The sequence below is a fragment of the Carassius carassius genome, chromosome 15 (genome assembly GCF_963082965.1).
Source record: "Carassius carassius chromosome 15, fCarCar2.1, whole genome shotgun sequence".
Lineage (NCBI taxonomy): Eukaryota > Metazoa > Chordata > Actinopteri > Cypriniformes > Cyprinidae > Carassius > Carassius carassius.
Genome location: NC_081769.1, coordinates 22,131,066 through 22,153,676, shown reverse-complemented (window position 1 = coordinate 22,153,676; position 22,611 = coordinate 22,131,066). Strand labels below are relative to the sequence as shown.

General features: G+C 36.4%; 2 protein-coding genes across 2 annotated transcripts; both read right to left on the bottom strand.

The window, feature by feature from the left end:
* Positions 1–12,428: 12,428 nt before the first annotated feature.
* On the bottom strand, positions 12,429–14,065 carry mcl1b (MCL1 apoptosis regulator, BCL2 family member b). Its single transcript, XM_059568019.1, has 3 exons — positions 13,556–14,065; positions 13,074–13,324; positions 12,429–12,936 (listed from the first exon to the last, which is right to left on the bottom strand). Exons 1-3 carry the CDS (start codon positions 13,929–13,931, stop codon positions 12,820–12,822), a joined length of 744 nt encoding a protein of 247 aa, XP_059424002.1. The 5' UTR covers positions 13,932–14,065; the 3' UTR covers positions 12,429–12,819.
* Positions 14,066–14,584: 519 nt separating this feature from the next.
* Positions 14,585–20,349, bottom strand: LOC132158563 (alpha-endosulfine-like). Its single transcript, XM_059568009.1, has 3 exons — positions 20,173–20,349; positions 17,684–17,806; positions 14,585–17,539 (listed from the first exon to the last, which is right to left on the bottom strand). Exons 1-3 carry the CDS (start codon positions 20,227–20,229, stop codon positions 17,366–17,368), a joined length of 354 nt encoding a protein of 117 aa, XP_059423992.1. The 5' UTR covers positions 20,230–20,349; the 3' UTR covers positions 14,585–17,365.
* Positions 20,350–22,611: the final 2,262 nt, after the last annotated feature.

Sequence of the window (22,611 nt, the reverse complement as noted above, 5' to 3'; positions counted from 1 at the left end):
GATTTGTTTTGAAGGTTGTTAAAATGGTCTAAATTCCTACTCTGTCATGCATTCACTTCCTTCCACGCCAAAGGTTATTTACAGCAGAGGTGTGCTAAAGCATTTAAGTAAGGAATAAGGAAGATGTTGGTTCCAAGGTATGGAAATGTAGTGCTTCCTTCTGCCAGATTAAAACCATTCTTTATTCAGAACTTGAAGTTCTAGAACAGCCCTAAAAATCATGTGAACCAGCTGATTCTAGAATGCCTGTGGAGACTGAGCGGGTTTCGGCATTTAAAATAATGCTTTTGTCCTCAATGAGCACTTTGGCATTTGGCTTCTTTTTTCTTTGATGTCTGGCTTTCATCTCCTTTTCTTTCTCTCTCTCTCTCTCTCTCTCTCTCTCTCTCTCTCTCTCCCTCCCTCCTGCAGTCTCTTTAGAATACAAAAACATTGGTGAAACTGAGAAGGGGTATGTTCATTCACAGAAGAAATTTAAGCTCCCCCTAACTAACTTGAATTATACTGCACTGACAGTGCTATAGTGTTTACAGACTGGAGTCTGTTTATTGTTGTTGTTGTGCGGTACAGAGCTCAAAGGCTCTATCGTGGGCGGCATGATTGGTACCATATGAAGAATGGGGTTGTTTGGGGCTCTGAACATAGATATCATTCAGGAGAGAGCTGAATTGGAATATGATCTCACAACTCTGGAATGTGAAAACATGCTGCTGCCGGGAAACAAGCTTTGTGGGGGTGTAACATATCCCCCTTTTAGGCCAGTTCGGTACACTGACCACACACCGCTGAAATGAGAGGCTAGATTAGATCAGAGGAAATGATAAATAACAGGAATGTTAGACATCAGACAGAAATGGTGGATAAATGTTTCCTTATAAAGGTTTGTTATCCAGTGTTATACAATTAGTAAGTGTAGAGAAACACAGTGTACTGAGAACACAAACTAGTCCAGTTTGACTTGTGCTTGACCCAGTTAGCAGTAATCGGTAGAGCAAATCTCAAAGAAACATGTATGTTTAAAGGTATTTCTGTTGCATAATGTTGTTGAGTTGATAAATTAGGTTTAGTTTGCTTTTGTTTGGGCTGTCATTCCCTTCTGCATCATTGTGAATGGCAAAAGCATTCCATCGTAACATTACATAAGGCCACTGGTTCTGTTTGAGCATGTTCAGAGAACGGACTTATGTTTTGACCTGTTTTGTCTGAATCTATGCTGACGTAATGTCTCCGATGTCCAGCCCACAGCTCACTCCCATCATGACTTCGTTTTTCCTGAAGCAGAGAGAAGAATATACCAGATCAAGACTAAAGCTTCCTTCCTCATGAGCATGCTTTTTAAACTTAATTTATCTGGCATGTTTTCACAAATAAGGAACAAAATAGGGCTGGAACTCTCAAAAATTAAAAATATTTCCACAAATGGTTTGCATAAGGAATTGTGCTCAACCCTCAGAAGGTTAAACTACCTAAAAAATTGTTTGTTTTTCCATTTTTGTAAAACTGTTACCAATTTAGGGCATCTAAATACAGCTTAAAACGCATTCAGCATTGATGTACTGTTGTGTAATAGTTAATTGTACCAATACATATTAAATAAATTAAATTAAATAGAAAAATTCAGCAGGTAGCAGGGTTGAAAATTTTGCATAACTAAGCTGTCACTCAAGAGAAGCTATAGTTCAATGGTTAGTTAGTAGTTATCATGTAAGATTTAAAAATAATAATAATTTGCACCAAGGCTGTGATCATTTATTCAGAATTACAGTAAGTAGACTAATATTGTGAAATATTATTATACTTCAAAATAGCTATTTTCTATTTCAGTATATTTTAATTAATAAATTCTTGTGATGAATTTTCAGTAGCCATTAATTCAATTCAGGAATCTTTAATGAATAGAAATAACAGTCTTTACCGTCACTTTTGATCAGTTTGATGCATCCTGTGGGACAGGAAAAAAGCTAAATGGCAGACACACGCTAACTATTATTATAACAATTATTAAAGGCCACTCTAAACTGAAAATATTTGCACACTTATATATATAACATCTCTGGAAAAGTTTATCAATGCAGATATTTGAAACTTCCAAGCAGGCAGTAAACTCATTTACCAACAGCATCACCTTTCTTGAATAAATCTACATTTAATGATATACCAAAGTGTGAAAATTTGCCATAAATCTGTTTAAAAGTGTCCAGTATCAGAGTGCATACAGAAGTAAACACCACAGCAGGCACAAGTGACTGAAAGGTGGGCAGTTAAAATGACAAGGCATATCTCATCCAAACATACACTGATATACACACCCCTTACCGACAATTCAGCTGCTGAATGTGTCAAGCACATGATGTTCTTAAATACCCAACCTGCCAGGCTATTTGTGAGGAAGCAGAAACGTTTCAAAGTTGATTGCGCAAAGACACAATTTAAAACCAACAGTGCAAATGTAGCTTTCCACAGTGTACAAAAGTGATAAACTGACTCATTAACATTGTATTGTTTATTTTGGTTAAAATTTGCTTCAGTTCTTTGAAAAGAAAGAAGTCAACGTGTATTCTCCTTCAGGCACGTAGCCATCAAATCCAGATTCGTTTGAAGGGTGCGACACATACCAGTCATATTACCTGGCTGAACACTCATGTTTAGAGGCATGTAGACTGTTCTGACTAACCTCATCAAATAACATCCACGTATCCTTCATCGCCCACACAACGAAACTATTAAAGTTACTAACAAGATAACCTTTACACAGGCCTCTACATCCACTTATGAATCAGTTTGCTGTGTCTGTCACCTTTTGATATAAACAGTCTCTGATATTTCTTAAAGCTTTGTGGTTGCCATTTGTCATGTCTAATGAAGATGCTGTTTGTTTTCACATGAAATTTCTTTTCACATGCAAATGAATGTGAATCAGAATGGTTGTATCGATTTGGTAAGAAAACACAGAAGTGAAATGAACAGGCTTTTCTTTTCCTCTAATGAACAATGAAAAAATGTGTCCTTAATTGAGGGGGGGGGGCTATTTTAAAAGTAAATTACGCAAAAGACAATTACAAAGTATTCACAAGACTATGCAAACAATGACAATGACAAAAAAAAAGACAACAGATAGAATGAAGGGAATGTTGCACAGGAAGTACATACAGAAACTGTAAAAAAGCTATTTGGTTAGATTTGGGTTTTGTGTTACATCTTATGTTGTTAAATGAAATTTTTCTGGATCATTTTAGTGTTGTGTGTTACCATGATAGTGTTTTGTATTCGTTTGTATGAATTTCATATATTTACCTCAACTTGTGGGAAAGCTACAGAATGTGTGATGTGCTTTGATTCTACATGTGACTTTCTTATTATAGCCTACAACCTGTGATTTTGAGTTGTTTCAGTGTAAAGGTACGAAACTGATTTTAGTACTTCAGTAGGTATTTAACATTATATTAGTTAATAAAATCCTCTTTTTTTGTACATCTAAGTTCAATCTGTAAAATCACAACGTTCTGGCAACCACAGCTACTAACTAAAACTCCAAGGTTGAAGCAGCCAGCTTTCATTTCCCAGAAAGGTGTGGGAAGAAGACCAATGAATGCCAAACAACAAGGACATCAAAACATCAGGCCGTCATTGCCAAACAGATCAGACTAGGCCAACCTGGTATCTTCAAACAAAACAGGACAAGTTGTGTCATGCTGTAGGTGACATCACAAGAACTGTACAGTGACAGAAGTTGTTTCACTACCGTGTACATGGTACATTTCTGTGAGGTTAGAGCAGCATTCGAAACTTCAGGTCTACATACTACCAATGAATGTACAGAGATATTGAAATGCTTCAGGTGAAAATGACAACAAAGCCCTGCTTGGAAATGTGTTTGTAAGAAACTAAACCCTGCATGGGAAAAAGAAAAGGGATCAACTGAAATAAGAGTCGGTCGTGGGAAAAGAGCAGTGACAAGCTCTCACGTGTTTACAGTTACTGTCAAGTTCTCCCTCAAGGTCAGAGTCCTATTAGTATAAATAACATGAGCTCAATGTTGTTTGGGCTTAATTCTTGCAACATGCTGAAGTTTTTAAGCTTGATTATTTTGCAGACTGTAAAACATGAGAAATCCACCTGAAAACTTTGTCAAGGAACTATGCAACCTGATCTTATTATTTGTATTATTAGTACATAAACCCGCACATTTTTGTTGATTTGGACACTAGTTTAAATTGAGGAATATGCAGACATAAAGCAGTCTATTCATTTGGGGTGAAATTATTATATAATCTTGCCTGTGTATTATCTTTGGGTCTGCATGAATTAGTTTACTTTGTTAGTGCATTTTACTATATTACTAGTCTTGTGGTAAAACAACTGATCTATGAAAGTGAATCCACACGCACACACAAAATCAAAATCTGAAAATTATCTTATACGAATGTTGTTTCTTTTCTAAAGACATCAGCTTGAGCAGAACATCCTTAACCATTCACTTCCAACCATCTGGCTGTTTCATTTGGAAACGCATCACAGTACTGAAGCTGGTCACAACTTCTGATCTGCACGAAGAAAACATGGTTTTAAAATGTACAAGATAATCTTTTGTGCAACACAGACATTTCAACAAAGTTATAAGTAATTTTCATTAGTTTCTTCATCTGAAAATTTTGGAGAAATTTGCCATCTCATCACTGACTCATGGCACTGGATGGGTGCCACCATCAGAATGAGAGGTCAAACAGCTGAATAAATATAAACAGCTGATAAAAACATCCCAATAATCCACAAGTAATCCACAAGACTCCAGTCTATCAATTAACATTTTGTGAAGCAAAAAGGTGCACCCTTGTAAGAAATAAATCCAAAATTAGGGTATTTTTACTTCAAACCATTGGTTTCGGCTAAAATATGAGTCCTCTATCCAAAATATTGCTTTCTCTAGTGATAAGGGCATCTCAGCTGAATCAGGAGAGAAATATACACAGATCAAGCAAAGTCTGTGGGGTGTTATGACTGACCAATCAGAATCACATAATCCAGAGAGCTGTGTAATAAATTTGTATAGTTTCATTTACTATTAAATTTATATATTTGAGTCTCTAAACCTAACCATTCCTCAACAAAACAAGAAAAGTCAAAATCTGCAAAAGGCAGATAAGTTTACAATGAAGACCATGTTAATTGGAATATACTAAAGATTTACCACCACACTTTACGTACTGTAAATAATAGTGAGATCACGTTGCAGGATGAACATTTAACTTTTTTAAATCCAGCAAAGCATCTGAGACTCTAAGGTTATCGCCCACCCCACTCAAATTGATAAAGTGGATAAGGGAAAAAAATGTTTAAACCTGATAAAAAGACCATTTGGAATGTATTATTTCTATATACATAGAATACTGTATATAGCGTCTGATAATTCTCTTGAACACTATTCTCTCATGAAACAAAAAAAGAATTTACAAATATCCCAACCTGTAATAGCAAGTTTTTAAAAAGTAAAAAACAGCCACTTGTTTTAATTTTGAGTACTTTTGCAACAGCAAAAATAATAATAATAATGATAAATTCTAAACTCTAAAAATTGTGCATAATAGCAAGCTTTATATTGATTATATGCTCATATGTTTGAGTAAAGAAACAAAGGCACCTGCAGGCTGCTGACAACCTATTGCCTATTTATAATATTGTGCAGCACATGCAAAACATCTGACGGGTGAAAAATGATCCCTTTATATTTATCATGCCTTGCATGTGTTTACATTTTATCATCTGCAACATAAAACTTCTGAGGATTTATTAGTCAGAGTGAAATGTTTCCTCATTTACATTTCTTCTCAGGCAGAGTTATCTTACACGCCCTAGAACAAACATGCTGCAGCAAGACACTCCTTGTCAACACCTTTGCAGACACGACACTTTGCATTTAGGCTGCTTTTCCAGACATGCATTTTGACATTGGGAATATAATAAAAAACTGAATGCAGAACACAACAAATATAAAACTTTGCATCATGCAAAATAATGACAAATATAAGTAAAGGGGAATGCTGGTTTTCTAAGACCTTCCTGGATGTAAATGGGTGTGGTTTTGGCAGTTTCCTTTTACACATTCCCAAAGAAGAGTCTAATGATCTCTGTTTGTATACACTTGTATACATTGGATTTAATAGTGGGAAAGAAAGAAAAAAGAAAGAAAGAAAGTTTATCTAGTTTTCCACAAAAAAATACAACATCTATTTCTCGATTTTCATATGACAGCATGTGACAAATAATCCAGACATCACTATAATTATCAGCTTTTAAAATTCCAGAAAAGAGAACTCAGCTGAAAGAAGAAAAATTCCATAAAACTGTATTTGCAATTTCCCCTTGTCACATGATCTCAAAACAATACAAATCCATTACATAATGATTACCAAATATTGATTGGATGACTTGTAATAATTGAAGAGTTTCAGTTTTAAACACCTCATTCTGGTAGACAGATAAATCTTACATATCAAAGTACAAGCCACATAGAGTGTGTGTTCAGTCTATGGACCGATCTTGAACGTCATCCTTGACACGTGTCAAATTCCAGTCCTGTCCCGCAGATAGCTCCAACCAGCTGCAAAAAAAAACAGCCTGCAAGCTTCTAGTAATCCTGAAGACACTGATTAGCTGCAGGTATCATTAATTAGGGTTGGAACTAAACTCTGCAGGACAGCGGCCCTATACAGAAACTGACAACAGCTGGCAATTACCGTCTATCTGTATTTTAGGGGCATTCAATATATTCTCTTCATTTGTCTGGAAGAGCTTTTATTTTATATATACTATATGAAATGTTCAAATATTATAGTTAGTTATATTATAGTTATTTTATTGTATTATAATGCATAGACTACAGGACTGTTGTCCTTTCTTTGAGCATTTGAATGTTTTTTTACCGAGAAGCTAATCTTACTAGAATCTTAAGCAAAAGTGAAAGTAAATGCTTCGTGAAATAATTTACTTACAAGCATTTAGGAAGAAAAGAGGATGAGACACAAGTATTACTGGCACTGGTTTTTATTTCTCAGAAAAGACAGGATGGCAGCAGACTATGCCTTTATTATATATGTGACCCTGGACAACAAAACCAGTCTTAAGTCGCTGGGGTATATTTGTAGCAATAGGCAAAAAAATAAATAAAATTATTATAAACAAAATTATCGATTTTTATTTTATGCCAAAAATAATTAGGATATTAAGTAAAGATCATGTTACATGAAGATATTTTGTAAATTTCCTACCATAAATATACCAAAACCTAATATTTGATTAGTAATATGCATTGCTAAGAAATTCATTTGGACAATTTTAGAGGAGATTGTCTCAGTATTTTGAGTTTTTTTTGCACCCTCAGATTCCAGGTATTCACATTGTATCTTGGTCAAATATTGTCCGATCCTAACAAACCACACCTCAATGGAATGCTTATTTATTCAGCTTTCTTGGGATGAAATTTTTTATTTCATAAATTGCGGTAATACATCACCAAAAAGCTAAAGTTTTGAGAGAAAAAAAATATTTTTTATTCCTCAAAAAAACTGAAATATATATGGTTAAAAGCTAGGCTATACATAAAAGCTGATTTTTTTTTTTAACACTTACTCTAAGTATTTAATTTCTTATGTCATGCTAATAAGCTCAAACCTGGTGGAAACCAAATTTCATACAGTTTCTAGAGGTATATAATAAATCATAACAAATACACACATTTTGACCACTACCTGTTTCATAAAAACAGTCAGTCTCATATGTTCTGAGTTTGAGTCAGTAAGTTATTTTGACAATGAATGTGTGTCATAGGTCAACAAACTTTTGTCCTTCTTCACCTCAAACATTTTACAGCCTGAACAGAATCAGACCAGGCCAAACAAAACCAGACCAGACCACATTACCACTAAAGACTAGTAAAGACCTTCTGCCTGTCAACCACACATCATAGTATAAAGTCAGCAGGTTTACAGTGATGATGAGGATTAAGAGGAAAATCTCTCCACAAACATGCTGGCGTCTAAAACTAAGAATTACTCTACCATAATGGCTAAACCCGGCACTTCTTCTATGTAAACAGTTCTTTTAACCCCTTGCTTGGAGTTCTATTAACAATCAAAACACTGTTACATGCAATAAGAACACAAAATATACTTTAAACTCTTTTGCTTGTTTAAAAGATTGCATTTAATTGAAACCTCAGCATTAATAGCATAGTACAAAATGTCCAGTTGAGTGAGTGAGTGAAGTGACATTCAGCCAAGTATGGTGACCCATACTCAGAATTTGTGCTCTGCATTTAACCCATCCGAAATGCACACACACAGAGCAGTGAACACACACACACACACTGTGAGCACACACCCGGAGCAGTGGGCAGCCATTTATGCTGCGGCGCCCGGGGAGCAGTTGGGGGTTCGATGCCTTGCTCAAGGGCACCTAAGTCATGGTATTGAAGGTGGAGAGAGAACTGTACATGCACTCCCCCCACCCACAATTCCTGCCGGCCCGGGACTCGAACTCAAAACCTTTCGATTGGGAGTCCGACTCTCTAACCATTAGGCCACGACTTCCCTAGGTTGCCTCACCAATGTAACATAAATCAACATGTCGGACAAACCAAGCACATCCTTCCAAAAAAAATCACATTCTTGGGTATCTGTATATCTGTTTGTATAAATACCTTGGTATAAAAGCTTTAACAATGGAAGGACATAATTTGTATGACATTTACATGTGCTTGGAATACATGACCCAGGACGGAAGTCTCCATAAGATAAAAAAAACGTGATCAAGAGTCAGAATAAGGGAAATCAGATGAGATAAAATGAATTTATTTACACCATGTATGCTATTCGACAGCCTACCACATGTGCCTTGTGAGTTTTACCTCATGCGTTTGTGTACACAGTAAATAAACCATGGAACACTCAATCCAAGTCACAAGTCAGGTGACTCGAAGTTAACAGTGAGTCAGAATAATATTTTATAGACCACTAGAAACTGTTTAACCATTTAACCAAATGATTAAATATTGGAAATGTTTATTAAATACACAAATGACGCATAAAACCATCACCTGAGGGGTCAGAGGGTGGCACACTTTTTCTGATTTTAGAATGGTTATCTTTATGACAGCATGTGGAAATGACACGTTTTCTGTGTGGAATCATGCTGTAGAGGAAAGGTCATAAATCTGATTATCCAGCAGTGGCCAATCATGATTATGAATTCTTCTATCAGCAAGATTACCAGAACATGAAAGCTAAATACTAGGAACTACATACAAAAAGAGAGAATAACAAAAACAGTGATAAATGTAAAAACGTCACTGTTTAAGCAGGCCAACCAACTTCCCTGCAAAACATGTGAGTTTGGCCAAAGTAGATAGTTTGGTATGATATTTAAAGATTAAAACAACTGTTATTTAGGAAACAGTGTGTTTCACACAATAAGCCCAGCACGCATGCAAGCAGAATTAAATAAAACAATTAATAAAATGTATGTTACTTAAGATAACACAAGCTCGGTTAAGCTTTTAAAACACCAAAGGTTTTCTATTAAGTGCTATTTAGGTCTTTTCTGCCTGCTTTTCTTTTTACAACAAAGTGAATGTTCCTCCTCCTATTGTTCCACATTCAATGAAATTAATAGACAATTCATCTAACAAAGTGGTTTCTAACATTACATGCAGTCCGGATATGCCCATTGTTTGTACACCCTTTACACTGGATTTTTTTCCCACACTAATTAGTCCATTGTATAACACAGTCTAGAATGCTTGTTTCTTATTGGCTGAAGGGCATTCTAATGTTTTTTAATAACTGCACTGTTGAAGTAGTTCCAGTTTTGACCACATTACAGTTCCATATCACTTCGCAAATTTATTTAGATTTAAATTTATTTATTTAAACTTTGATGAAGTTAAACAGCTCAATAATGGGTAAATGATCATGCAGGGCCACCGGCATTGTTTCATATCACTTTGCAAATTTATTTCAGTTATTTTAAAAAGCCTAAGAGCCTACAACTGCAAGAACACTGGCCAAGCAAATAATTCTTTTACAAATGGCTTTTAACCTCTTACTGCAGATATCTGTTGTGTGATACTTAAAAAAGTAATAATAATTGAACAACCCATGAACTACCATAGATCTAGATTGTACAGATAAGTACATTTGTTGTCACATGGCTTTACCTGTATTCCACTGAGTTTAACAGCCATGTGTCACCAGGCTCAGGTAACCACAGCAGGTGCTGCCGCAGTGAGCTGGAGGATCAGGTGAGGCCCTGTGTGTGTCATTACCATAGTCTTCATTAGACCCCCGGATGGCCTGTAACCAGACACAAAGCCAATCTGAGCAAACAAGAACACTTGCACAAATATTGTCAAGCTTAGCCTGAAAAAACAATACAGACTTCTTACTAATGAAGGACTAAGCTGTGTTCTATCAGGAGATTCTTTTGCAAATCAGGTTTTTTTTTATTATTATTATTATAAAATAAAATACCAGTATGAGATGTTTTGATAGGCAAATTTCTGGCTTTAGGAGTTAAATGGGCAATCCACCCAAAATTAAAATTCTGTCATCATTGCTTCTGTCATATTTGAAAGTCTTTCACAAAACAAGATTTTTTGGTTGAACTGTTCCTTTAGGGCATTCATTTAGGGTTTTTTTCTAGAATTAAGTTGTCAAACGTGAGAATGCTAATGAAACAGTTTAAGCCCAGTGAAACCCATGGAAAACTATTTCTACCACTAGCATTGAGCACAAGTATCATAAACCAGGAAACATACAATGTGTCTCAAACACATCTCTTTTCTATAAGCCTATACAGGCTGTATTCCTAATTAAATAGGTTCTCTGGCAGATGTTCATAGACTGGACCATCACTGGAGTCCCACAGCCTTCATGATATTTCCTTCTTTACCTGGCCTTTCCTTATCAAGGGTATGAGGTACACGCATGCAAAGTATTTAAGATATCTCCAGAATGTCAATGCATTATGAATGCCATTCTACTATGGAGATATTTCCTGTGACCTCTAATAGGCAGTGGATGTCATTAACTAAGGAAGTGGACATTACCATATAAGCCACTAACATCTGATTTCATTCACAGTAATTTTCAGCCAGAATTTTGAGCCTGATGTTTCTTTCAGCCTCATGTGATTTTAAAACTATGGCCATTCAGCGTTAAAAAGTGACTCACTGTACGAAAGTACAGAATCAGTTAATCATGAAAACCGTGTGACAGTCATGATGTTAGCAACCATTACTTCCACATAAAAAAAATCAAGCCAAACTGGCTACATTCAGCAGCTTCAGGCTAAAAGTAGAGCAATCAAAGAGATTAAGAAATCAGTTGACGAACTTCCTCTGTATAAGAACACAATGACATACTGAGGTCATATTTACAATGTCATGCTTCCTCTTACACATTGAGCAGCTGGAAAGGAATTCATATCTTGGGCTATTATTTGTTTCTCAGAATAAAATAATTTAAAACAGATTATAGGTGACAAAATAAAAATATATTTTGAGCCAGGATTACAGTCAACATAGTCGTACAGATAATCATAAACATCAGTGGCTGGTAGATTTGATTACAAATAATTTATGGCAAAAGCTAGAAAGATGGCAAGGGGGATGTATATTTAGTATTAAGATGCGTGGGTCCTACAGTTGGTACAGTGTGATTTAACAACATGACTAATCAAACAAGATCAACTCTTTGAAATAAGATGCATGAATTCCCCTCCTCCCACCTTGAATGGTGTTCACATACTGAACATCATTTTCTTTGGGACTCTGATAAACTTCCTAAAATATATCCACAGCACAGTGCAACCTTTTTCACAAAGCCTCAATAAGAGCATATACAGAAACTGTAAACTCTTTAACCATTTGCGCAAGTTACATAGCTACAGATGAAAAGTTAGCAAACCTTTGAAGCTACAGATGATTCGCTAAATAAAGCACATACAGTTTGCACTTTACCTAGCCACACATTTAACTGTGGTGAGGGATTCATTAACTAGGAATATTAAAACAAAGTTTAATTTGCAGTTAGGAAAACATTATTCACAGAAAAAGATCAATGAACATTCTCAAATCAATGTCCTTCTCAAACTTCAAATGTATCTAAAATGTCTATCTGCAATGAAAACATTTAAAACATTTAGCAGCCTTGTGGTTAGCTATCATAGTCCTAAGCTTAGGACTCAAAAACAGAACCACCATAAGCTTTTAGAAAAAAAGCTTTAAAGCTTACTTTAAGCCAAAGCCAGCACCTAAAATCATATGTGATATACATGTGCACTATAATCGCAAAAGAATATTTCTGAAACTATGTGAAATCGTGAAAATGTGAATGTGTTGTACTAAAATGGCTCATTAACGTTTTAAAAATCAGTTGCAACAAATAATTGTGAATTTTAATGTACAGCTTTTTAAAAATTCCCAATTTAGCCAAGTATATCATACTCTAGCATAAAGAACACTGCCGGATGTGTAATGACAATTTAACATGTGATTCTTGTGTAAACTGCACAAAACAACTGGCTTTAAATGTGTTACATGCACATCAGCAATTGTGATCTGAACATTTTAAAGTTAACTTTTTAATAAAAAAATAGTTTTTGATTTGAACCAGTTTTTATATACATTTGAGATCCAAAAAAAGACAAAATATTGAAACTAAAAAGCAAACAGATTTCTCTTCGATGTTTCCAAGAAGACCAAAAAAAAAGTTCACTTTGAGTCCTTTTTGTTTTTTCAATATCTGTCACAAAGTCCATTTGGATTCACCGTATTAAATAAGCAAGTGCAGCTCCGAATGTTGCAACACTTCCAATGGCCATCAATGTGTTTCTCACAGCTCCCTCTGTATCCGGGACATGAAAAAAATCCACAAAGCCATCCTAAGGGATAAAAATATATATACATACACAAGGTGAGTACAGGTTACAAACAAAAGGAAAACTCAAAATAAGGGACCCCTGTCATGGAGGGGTATAAAATAATAATAATAATAATAAATTTAAAAAAAACAACTCACCCATGCTTTGTTTTTAAGCAGCCAGTTCTGTTGGTCTGTGAGAAGATAGGAAGAGATCTCTTCCCCCACCAGAGTCACACACTTGCTAAGTCCTCTATCATTTTGAAACTTGCATACCAATGCCCCAAAAGTCAGCAGGCTGGCAATGCGACCCCAGTTTGTGATGCCATCGCTGAAGAGTTCTGTTGCCACGGTCTTGACAAAACTCACATCTTCTCCTTTCTGCTCCACATTCAGCCGTGCAATCATACCTGAAAGAGTGAAATGTTAAAGGCTACTGCTGGCTCATAAATGTAGCAATACGTGGCAAGAAGTGGCGCAACCTGCCAGGCCAGGTACGTGGGTTGAGGGTGAGGCTGCCATAAGACTCTTTAACAATATTTGCCCTGCTCTTATCAACCCATAAACATAATGGAACAAAGCGAAATGGAAGCCGTAGAGCGCTACTTACTAAAAGGAAGTAACGTTACTTGTGAAATTACCTTTGTAAGCCAGTTCGTGCTTCACAACGAGACTGTCCACAACCCGCTTCATCGTAGACAGAACCTGTTTTTTTCCATTTTTAGAATGAGGGAGTCCTGTAAAGCTTTTTAAGAAACTGTCAATAATCTGTCGCGTGTCCATTTCCAGAGCGGTGTAGCTGGAAGTGTAATCATTTATTTCCTCGCAGTCCGTCTCAGGCGAGGATGGTACCGAGCCCTGAAGACCATTCCCTGTCAACTGGTTCTGGGCTTTCGGTTCTGGCATTACCAGTGGCTTGCGACCAAACCCGCTCGAGCTGCTGTTGACGTTGAGAGCTGCTATTCCAATGCATGGCCAAAGGCCGTTGTCGTTTGAAACTTTACTCCCAGAAAACATTTTCTCTAATTTACATTAATGTTTTTAATCCAATTTTTAAACGATGTGCTTCGAAATTGAAACTACACTCAGATCTACTAACGTTACATTTTACTTTGCAAGGCGGAAGCGTTTGGGAGAAGCTTGCACTATTTAAACATATATATGCCTACAGGGGCGGGGCTTGATTTGCTGTTGACCAATCATTGACGCAACACGTACAGAACACAGCCTGCGCTTTTGGGAACGTTAGGTAAACGACTGCTTCTGCACGTAAAATGCACCCTGCTCGTAAAGCGGTCACAGTGAGAATGTTTACATTCTCTTCGTAAAACGCCACCGGGTTTGCATCAGCAGAAGTAATGATATGCTATTTAAAATGTATTTTGAACGTCAAAATGTTTCACAGCTAGGTGTTTGGTAGGATTAAAGAGTATTCTGTGTATGAACGACCAGAGGTGTTCATGAAAACAAGAAAAACATAGGGTGGAATTTTTAAACCAAAACATAAGAATGTTTGGGTTTAAAAATCTCAACCTATGATCTGTATTCTTATGTTTGGGTTTAAAAACTCCACCCATGTTTTTTTTTCCAGCCCATTTCCGCTTTTAGAGTGTCTCCCCCTAGTGACACATAGTTGTAGAATAGAAAAGCAAATTGCAAGCAGCCAAAGCTTCATACATTAGTTTTTATTTTACAAAGAGCCCCATTTAATTTTGCAAACAAGATAGGAATAGGCACATTGGCAACTAGTAGACACGATTTACTTACACTATAATATAAATTAATTTTAATGCCATAAAAGTACACATATAGACGTTTAAATTTCGTTAGAAAAATACAAAAGTACCACTCAGTGGTTTTGTTATTAATGTAAAACTTTATTTGAAGTTCAGACATAGCTAGCTCCAGTATTCATTTTAAACATCTAGATTTACTGCGTCCTTCCATGTAAATATAATTGTAAGAGACCAGATGACTCTGGAAAGTTCCGGAAATCCACTTTGAAACACAAAGTAATTCAGGCAAAACAACTGAAACAATAAAGGATATATAAATGGGGCACAAAAAAAATATTTAAACACCAAAAGCTCCATAAAGTATGCAAAGAATACATCTTTGTGTGTCTAACAGAGAGCGCCTTAAGTTATAGATTTAGAGTTAATATATGTAGTTACCATGAATATCACATTGCAGTATAGTGGAAAGGTTTTCAGTTCAGATTTGTCTGAATTAAGTCCACCCAATTAAAGTGGCTTTCTTTAATTACAATACAAGCATCCTAATCCCCAATATTTACATTTCTTACACTAGAATTGATGATATTCTTTGTCAATATGTTGCAACAACAAGCAGAGAGATTCAGACACACAATATTAACAAATAAAAGATAAAACACAAACTTGGTGTATATTGGAAAGACAACCGACACAGATAATGCAAAACAAAATGCACAACTATGACACCAGATGCACAGTTTGACTATTTACAATTTGGCTGCAGCACAAAATAAGATTATCTCCTAGCATTGTGCAATAACGCATTCCTCAAAGGAAACATTGTACATCCACACATACCATCAAGTGACAAAAACTAAGTCAAGACCATCATATTTCCCTGATGTATTGCCAACTGCCACCAGCTCCTCAACCATACATGAAAAAACACATTCAGTCCCTTACATGTAATTCACCTTTTAGTGAGATTTACATAGTGATAGTACAGTATTTTATTTTTACCAAGAATAATATGCATTAATATACATGTTTTTGTTAATTCACATGGCTTAACACACTTTCTTTTAAATCTTCAGGCCACATGTAGGCGAGTATGTGGTTTTAGAAGGGGCAACTTGATTAGACTATGCAAATCCTGATTTAGACACCTGGATTGACTGCCTAGGTTGAGTCTAGATTTGCTCAGTAAAGTATCTATCCTCAAACTAGGACTCTGTAAGGAGTGTACAAAGTCTTACAGCCTGGAATAAATTAGCTGTTAAGATCCACTACAAAGTTTCCAATTATTTAAAACAGCCCTGCACAGACTTCCTCAGACTTTGAAGAAGCTACAGAGGTTAATCGATTCATGCCCTCTGAAGAAGGACACTTTGCTAAATGAAAGGAAAATTGAGGAAACAAATGGGTTACAGGATATAATATTCCCTAAAGTAATTTGTATAAATGCTTTTGATTTGAAACCCGGTAATAAGCTGCATGTCAAAGCAAACTATGGGTAATGTTTTCCAATACATTTTATATGTTTAAACATGTACCATTGTCCAAGTTTAAGTATTGGACTGTTTAGATCTAAAATATTTTACAAAAGTGAACCAAAGGTGCTGCTTAATTCTGCAAATTTCCTTCTGCATCTCATTCCTCAAAACACAAAGATATTTAGGATCAAATCGACTAATTTGGTTAAAATGGACAAGATGATTACTCGTCATTATCTGAGATGATCAAAAGGGTCATTTGCATCACATTACATATGCAGTGAAATATCACACATTAATCCCATTAATAAATACACTGCTGTTAGTGTACATAAAAGCTGAATGACTCCAGATGCCCTAATGATTTAACACATATAGCCACTACTTTTTATGAACATACTTTATCTTTTAATGCATGCTTTGTGCGATGACAAGATCATTTTCTTTAGCCCCTTTTGTTATCATGCCACATTCAAAGACCATTTCTGCTCTTGGCTATTATCAGTGAATTACAACATTCTCGGTTTACACCCAAAAACTGAGATTGCAATAATCTAATCAGCCTTATTGGAACCTCTTGCTCGGATCCTACCATGGAAGGTGAAGGCTGAGAATAGTAAAACAATCCAGTCCTAAGCAGCTGTTATTTGGTTCAACTGAGCCATATTTAGAGAGTGAGAGGTAGAAGAGCGGACGAAGGCTACACAGCTACCAGCCACTCTTTACCAAAATTGTCTTTTTTCAAAGAAATTCTCATAAAAACATTCATTCATTTGTCATTATGAATGAATAAGAGGGCTGACAATGTACATCTGGGGCCAATGGCTATCAAGTATCATCTATATAGGAAACAATGCCTTTTAAAACAATCTTAAATCATTTTCAAATTATTGGACACTTTAAAAGCATCTTTTGAACAGCATTTTCTGAAGTCTTCAGGGTTTTGTTCATAATTTCACTGATGTACAGGGTACACAGAGTAAAGTGCATCATGCTCCACCGGGGCCTGAAGTACTGAGGGTTTAGTTTATTCCTACTCTATGTGGGACACTGAAGAGGGTAACAGAGCTGGGTTGGTTAGACCTACTGAAGTGAAACGAAAATGACGGCAAAATTCTACACCCAAATAAAAACAAATAAAAACAAATAAGTTGATAACCAGTCCTGATGAAGCTGGTCTGGAGGGGCTGGGGAGGTTTTGGAAGTTTGGTAAGAGGGTTTATTCAAAAACCTATGGGTGACGTTAGCCTGCCAGTTTACTTGTTACCAATGAGGATTTTCTCTGCGGAAGGTCTTGAGGGGTTGGAATGTGATCCCCGGTGACGATGTTCTTGTCCGGACCGGCTGCGGCAGGCAGCTGTTTGTTCTTCATCTTTGCCTTGGCCATGTTGTAATCTCCTGAGTCAAAATACTTTTGCTGGAGACAAAAAAAATGCATTGAAATTGGATGAAATAATAAAAAGGTCTTGTTTGTTTTGGCTATATTACAAGCACCTGGAACTTCAGAAATCTGTAAGAATGAATGCCTTTAAAAACATGTTGTTGAAATGTTTGAACTTACCCCTTTCTGCAGTCTCTTCATCAGGAAGTCAGAGCCACCTGGCTTTTGACCCAAGCTGGGATACCTTGCTTTCAATTTGGCCTCCTCTGTCTGCACTGGGTTTGAGTTTGTGTCCTGAGATTCCTGAAAAAAAAAAAAAAAACTTTATTGCAATTACATTTCAGGATTCTTTGAATGAAAAGTTAAAAATAACAGCATTTATTTGAAATATATATATTTTTTGTAACAATGTAATACTGTCACTTGATCAGTTACTGCATCCTTGCCATTTACAAGTATTTTTTTAAAGAGGTATGAGATGATTTTGAATGTAAACAATCTTTATAAAACAGAAAAAGTAGTTTGCTTTTGTTTAGTTTTACTGTCATGACTATAAAGAAGATTTGTTTATTTATTTATTCACTTTTTAACACTATTTCAGCATCAATGCTATTTTCATAGTGATCTCTGAATAAATTATACATGGTATACAATTAACAAAAGGTTCTAAAAGACATCTCAGATGTACACTAGACAAAAATTCTAAACTACATTCAAGTAATACATTTTTAAATAAATCAGTTAGACACACCTCTGAATAAAACCTGTCTATTTACATTTAAAAACATTACAATCTAGTAAAATATGTTTCACAGTAATTTTAGTTTGGCAATTAAGGCATGATGGTGATTCTTCACCTTTTAATAAATATCCACTATAAAGAGGAAGAAAGAGCAAACTAATAATCAACACTCAGCTAATAAATCCCACACCCACGATATAATAACACAACAATAAAACAAAACCTCTTTCATCATGTTATTGTTCCTTCAGTAATTCCCAAAAGGTGCGGTCTTTAATCACATTTCAGGGCAAGGTGCAGCAAGACTGTTTAGCTTGGCATTCAATTCCCAGGTGTTTTCAGACTTCCCTTTTTAATAGGGAAACTCAATTTTGGTTTCAATCTGAATGTCTGGAAATTCTGTCAATCGAGTTTAGACTATTTGTAAACATCTTCACGTTTCTGTCTCGTGGTGTAAGATGAGATAATTGTTTTGAACAGTAAAACAGCCAAATTGGTCTTCAGGTCTTGCACAGGGCAGCAAAACATGGCAAGATTACAGGAGGTTACACAAAGACAGATATTTGAGGACCTCAATTGTCTGGTTCCATTTTGAATCATCCTCTGTTTTGCCCTAAGCTGAGGAATCATGTGGGGGTGTGTTTAGACTGAGGCCTGAATCATTGTAAACAACAAAAAGCAGCTTTTACAGAAGACTAATGACATAGACTGCAGTATAGATGTTTGAGCATGTCTCCATTATGACTGCATGATAAATACCATTTTTGCAAATGACTAGCCTGTGTTTCAAGTGGGGCAGATCTTTAATTCTTGTTATGCTGGCTAAAAGACACATACATATGCATGCAGTTTTACCAAAAAGAGGACTGAAGAAAAACAGGTTTGTAAATCATCTTGACAGTAACTAATTCTACATGCTACACCCTATGCGTCTCTGTGAGTCAAAAACAATTCATAAAACAGCATTTAAAACGCGGTTTCCTTTTTTTTTTTTTTTTTTAACTCTACAAGGACCCAGGAGATAGCATTTTATTTTTCCCCCATGATATTGAACCAAGGTTTTTGATTGGGTCTAGGGAACAAAAAGAAAAGTAGTTTCTTGTAAAAGGTTAAAACTGTGGTTTATCATTATATTTTTTTCCTCCACTGACAGCAATTTTTACACACAGTTTGGCATTAATAAATACAAAAGATCTGAAGAGGAAACATACTCTTCTGATAAGGTCCAAAATGCTGATTCACTAGGATCTATAACAAGTAATTTATGAGCTGCTATATTAAGCACCACCTGGAAAAAGCGCAAACAAGGCTATTATGTTCAAAACTACTCTTAAAAACTGCAAGTACATTACTTGGGAGTTGCGGTCGTGTCCCGAATCTCAATTTCTCATATTTGCATGCCATTTTAGCACAATATTGTCAATAAACACTGAGTTTTCTATGAAGGTTTCTGATTTTTATATAAACTGAACATGGCTCGTTCAAATACATAAAGATTAGAACCTGGTTATCATAGTTTTGCTTGACAACATTATGCGGAAACATGAAAAATGAGGGCCCCAGTTATTTTTGTTCACTCAACCCAACTGACACCATCGGGTTAAAGTAGGCGTGACAACATCCAAAGTGAAAGAATGAACCAATCAAACGCTGTTATTTCGTGACGTCTGAGCTCCCTGGCCAATCAAAATGAGGCTCAATGCTTGTGAAATGTTCGTCTATCACCTTGTTCAACTCATGCAGTTGACAGTTCAGAAATCAAATTACAAAGAGTCAGAAATGTCTGTGTTAAAAGTGTCAATGAGAAAGAAGCAAGCAGCCATTTCAATATAAAACTATTTAGGCATAAAGACATTATAGTGGATGAAACTGACAGACACCACAAGAGACTGAACCGAGCGAGGCGCATCCCGAGTCTAATCCCCACCTGAGTCTCGTCCATCTGCTCCGAATGCGTCTCCGTGTCCTGGTTATCTGATGACATGGCTGCTCAGCGTTTGCTGATCAATTAATCAACGTGTTTTAGTGTAAATTTTGAAATATATTCGTGCCCGATCTGGTCCACCCACGGCGTTCTATATCAAAATGGCGTTCGCTGCAGTGACGTAATTTTTGGAGGACGGACCCGCAGCGGAAGAGCCAATAGGAATCTGGATTGATGTTTGAGAGACAGGAGAATCAGCCTGTAGATTTCCAATAGTCTCATCAAAATAAAAAAAAGTGACCAATGGTAGGCTACAATGCATTTGCAAGCTCACACAACAATAAACATTATGGGGCGATTTAAACTGTTAAATGGAATTAAAATCTTCAAGAGACGTTGATAAAAATTCTCAATAAAATACAGGTTTTTAATATGGACCATGCCTGCGACAATACTGTTACATAGGAGATACCTTTTAATTACTATTTTTGAATTAGTAATTATAAGGCCTAGGCCTAAGTTGACCATTTACCATTAACTATTTACAATTCATCAGTCATGCAGTGAGGTTTAAATAAGTAAATCTGCAATCCCTTACTCTACATGTATTATATTTTCCCACTGTGTTCAAGGCTGGCATACCTTAGGTAACAATGACATTTATATAGACCAGAACATTTAGTAATTTTAACAATATGCTATTGATAAAATTATTGTATTTTTAAAAATGTTTTGTCTCCATTTCTAAGTTTTTTTTTAAGGCTTTCTTATCACAAACAGTCAAAGTTTATAAAAATGTTTATGTCAATACACAAAAACAATGTATTAAAAAAATAAAAGAAAGAAAATTAAACATTACCCGATTGTGATGCTTTTCTATATTCAAAATGGCATCATTTTATTTTTGTATTAACTTTTCATAAGCCCATGTGTGCTTGTTCAAAAGATGACATTAGAGAGATACAACTTAGCACACATTACATAAAATGTATTAACAATACATCCAAATTCATCTGAACTAACGGAAGAGAAGAGAAAGAGAGAGAAAAAACAGGAACAGAACAAATAAAGAAAAGAGGAATATATATATATATATATATATATAAAAAGACACAAAAAATACATCAAACCAAGTATTAGCCACGGTTCAGGAAAGATCTCATCATCTCCTCAAAAAAAGAAATAAATTTTTGTTATAAATTAATCTTAGTGAATTATTTAAATGTTCTACTTCACATAAGAAATCTATAAAAGTCTTTTTTTTTTCTTAAAAAAAAAAGTGTGCATGTTTATACTGTCAGCTTTTCGGCATGACGTCACGTAGGAGTTTATGGCGAGGGCGAGATTCTCGTACTCAACTTTTCCAAAAGAATGTAAGTTTATTTCCCTTTCATAGGTCACTTCGATGCTGCGGTGACGTCACCGTATGGGAACACCTCTCGGTGTGTAAGGAATGTCTGAAGCCCTATACCATCCCGCCAATCCTATTGGCCAAATAGCGCTTGGCACCGCCCTACGCATGCGTACGCATCGTATACCTGAGTGCCGCGAGCTATTTCGCTCAGATTTCATTTCCTTCAGGAAAGCGAATCATCTGTGCCCTAAGGAAACAATCTCGCGTTCTCAGCATTTTTTTCTTTGAGTAGTGTTCAACTCCTCTTCGCGGACGCGATGAGTCAACGAAAGGTAAGAGCCGTATAATGGGTTTATCAGGGGGAGGCACTCATGACAGGTTCGTTTAGCAGCCTCTCTACATGTTCTCTCCATGATAGCCTGCGGCTACAGTTCTGCGCTCTGGAGTGTATTTTCTATAGGTCGCCTCACGTCTGACCCCCACTGTTTCGCTTCTGCGGTCGCCGAGGCACCGCTCGAGGTGGTGGTTTGGGCCGATGTGTGCAGCTTGGACTATGAATACAGTGATGCGCTGGAGTTTTTTCCACTTTGCTCGCTCTCCCCCACTCGAGTGTGTTAATCAGCAGATTTGCTTTTACAAACTATGTTTGTCCACCGCGGCTTCGGACTCAGAGTAGGCTCTGGCTGGCACATGCGGTTCTCTCCCTCTGAGAGGACAGGAGAAATACGCCTCCCCTTCCTCAGTGAGCTGTTGAATGTGGTTACCCGCGTGGTGGATAAACTATCCCCCCCCCCTGTGAGCCGTTACCCTTCTTCACGGACCTCCACCAAGAGGTTTCGAGGTCCTGGAAGCAGCCTTAATCAGCGCACGTCACGAACGCTGCGGGTTTCGCCACCATTGCTGACATGGCGGACTGCTGTTACATACAGCGATGCAGCTGTGGACGAACTCTCTAGCCGAACGGATCGCGCTGAACTTGGCCGCGGCCTAAAGTCTCGTCGAAGGCGTGTCGAGTCACGTCTAGTCTCGGCAAATTTACTTCACTTTATGGTGGTTCATAACGAGAAAGATATTACCGGAGGCTGTGA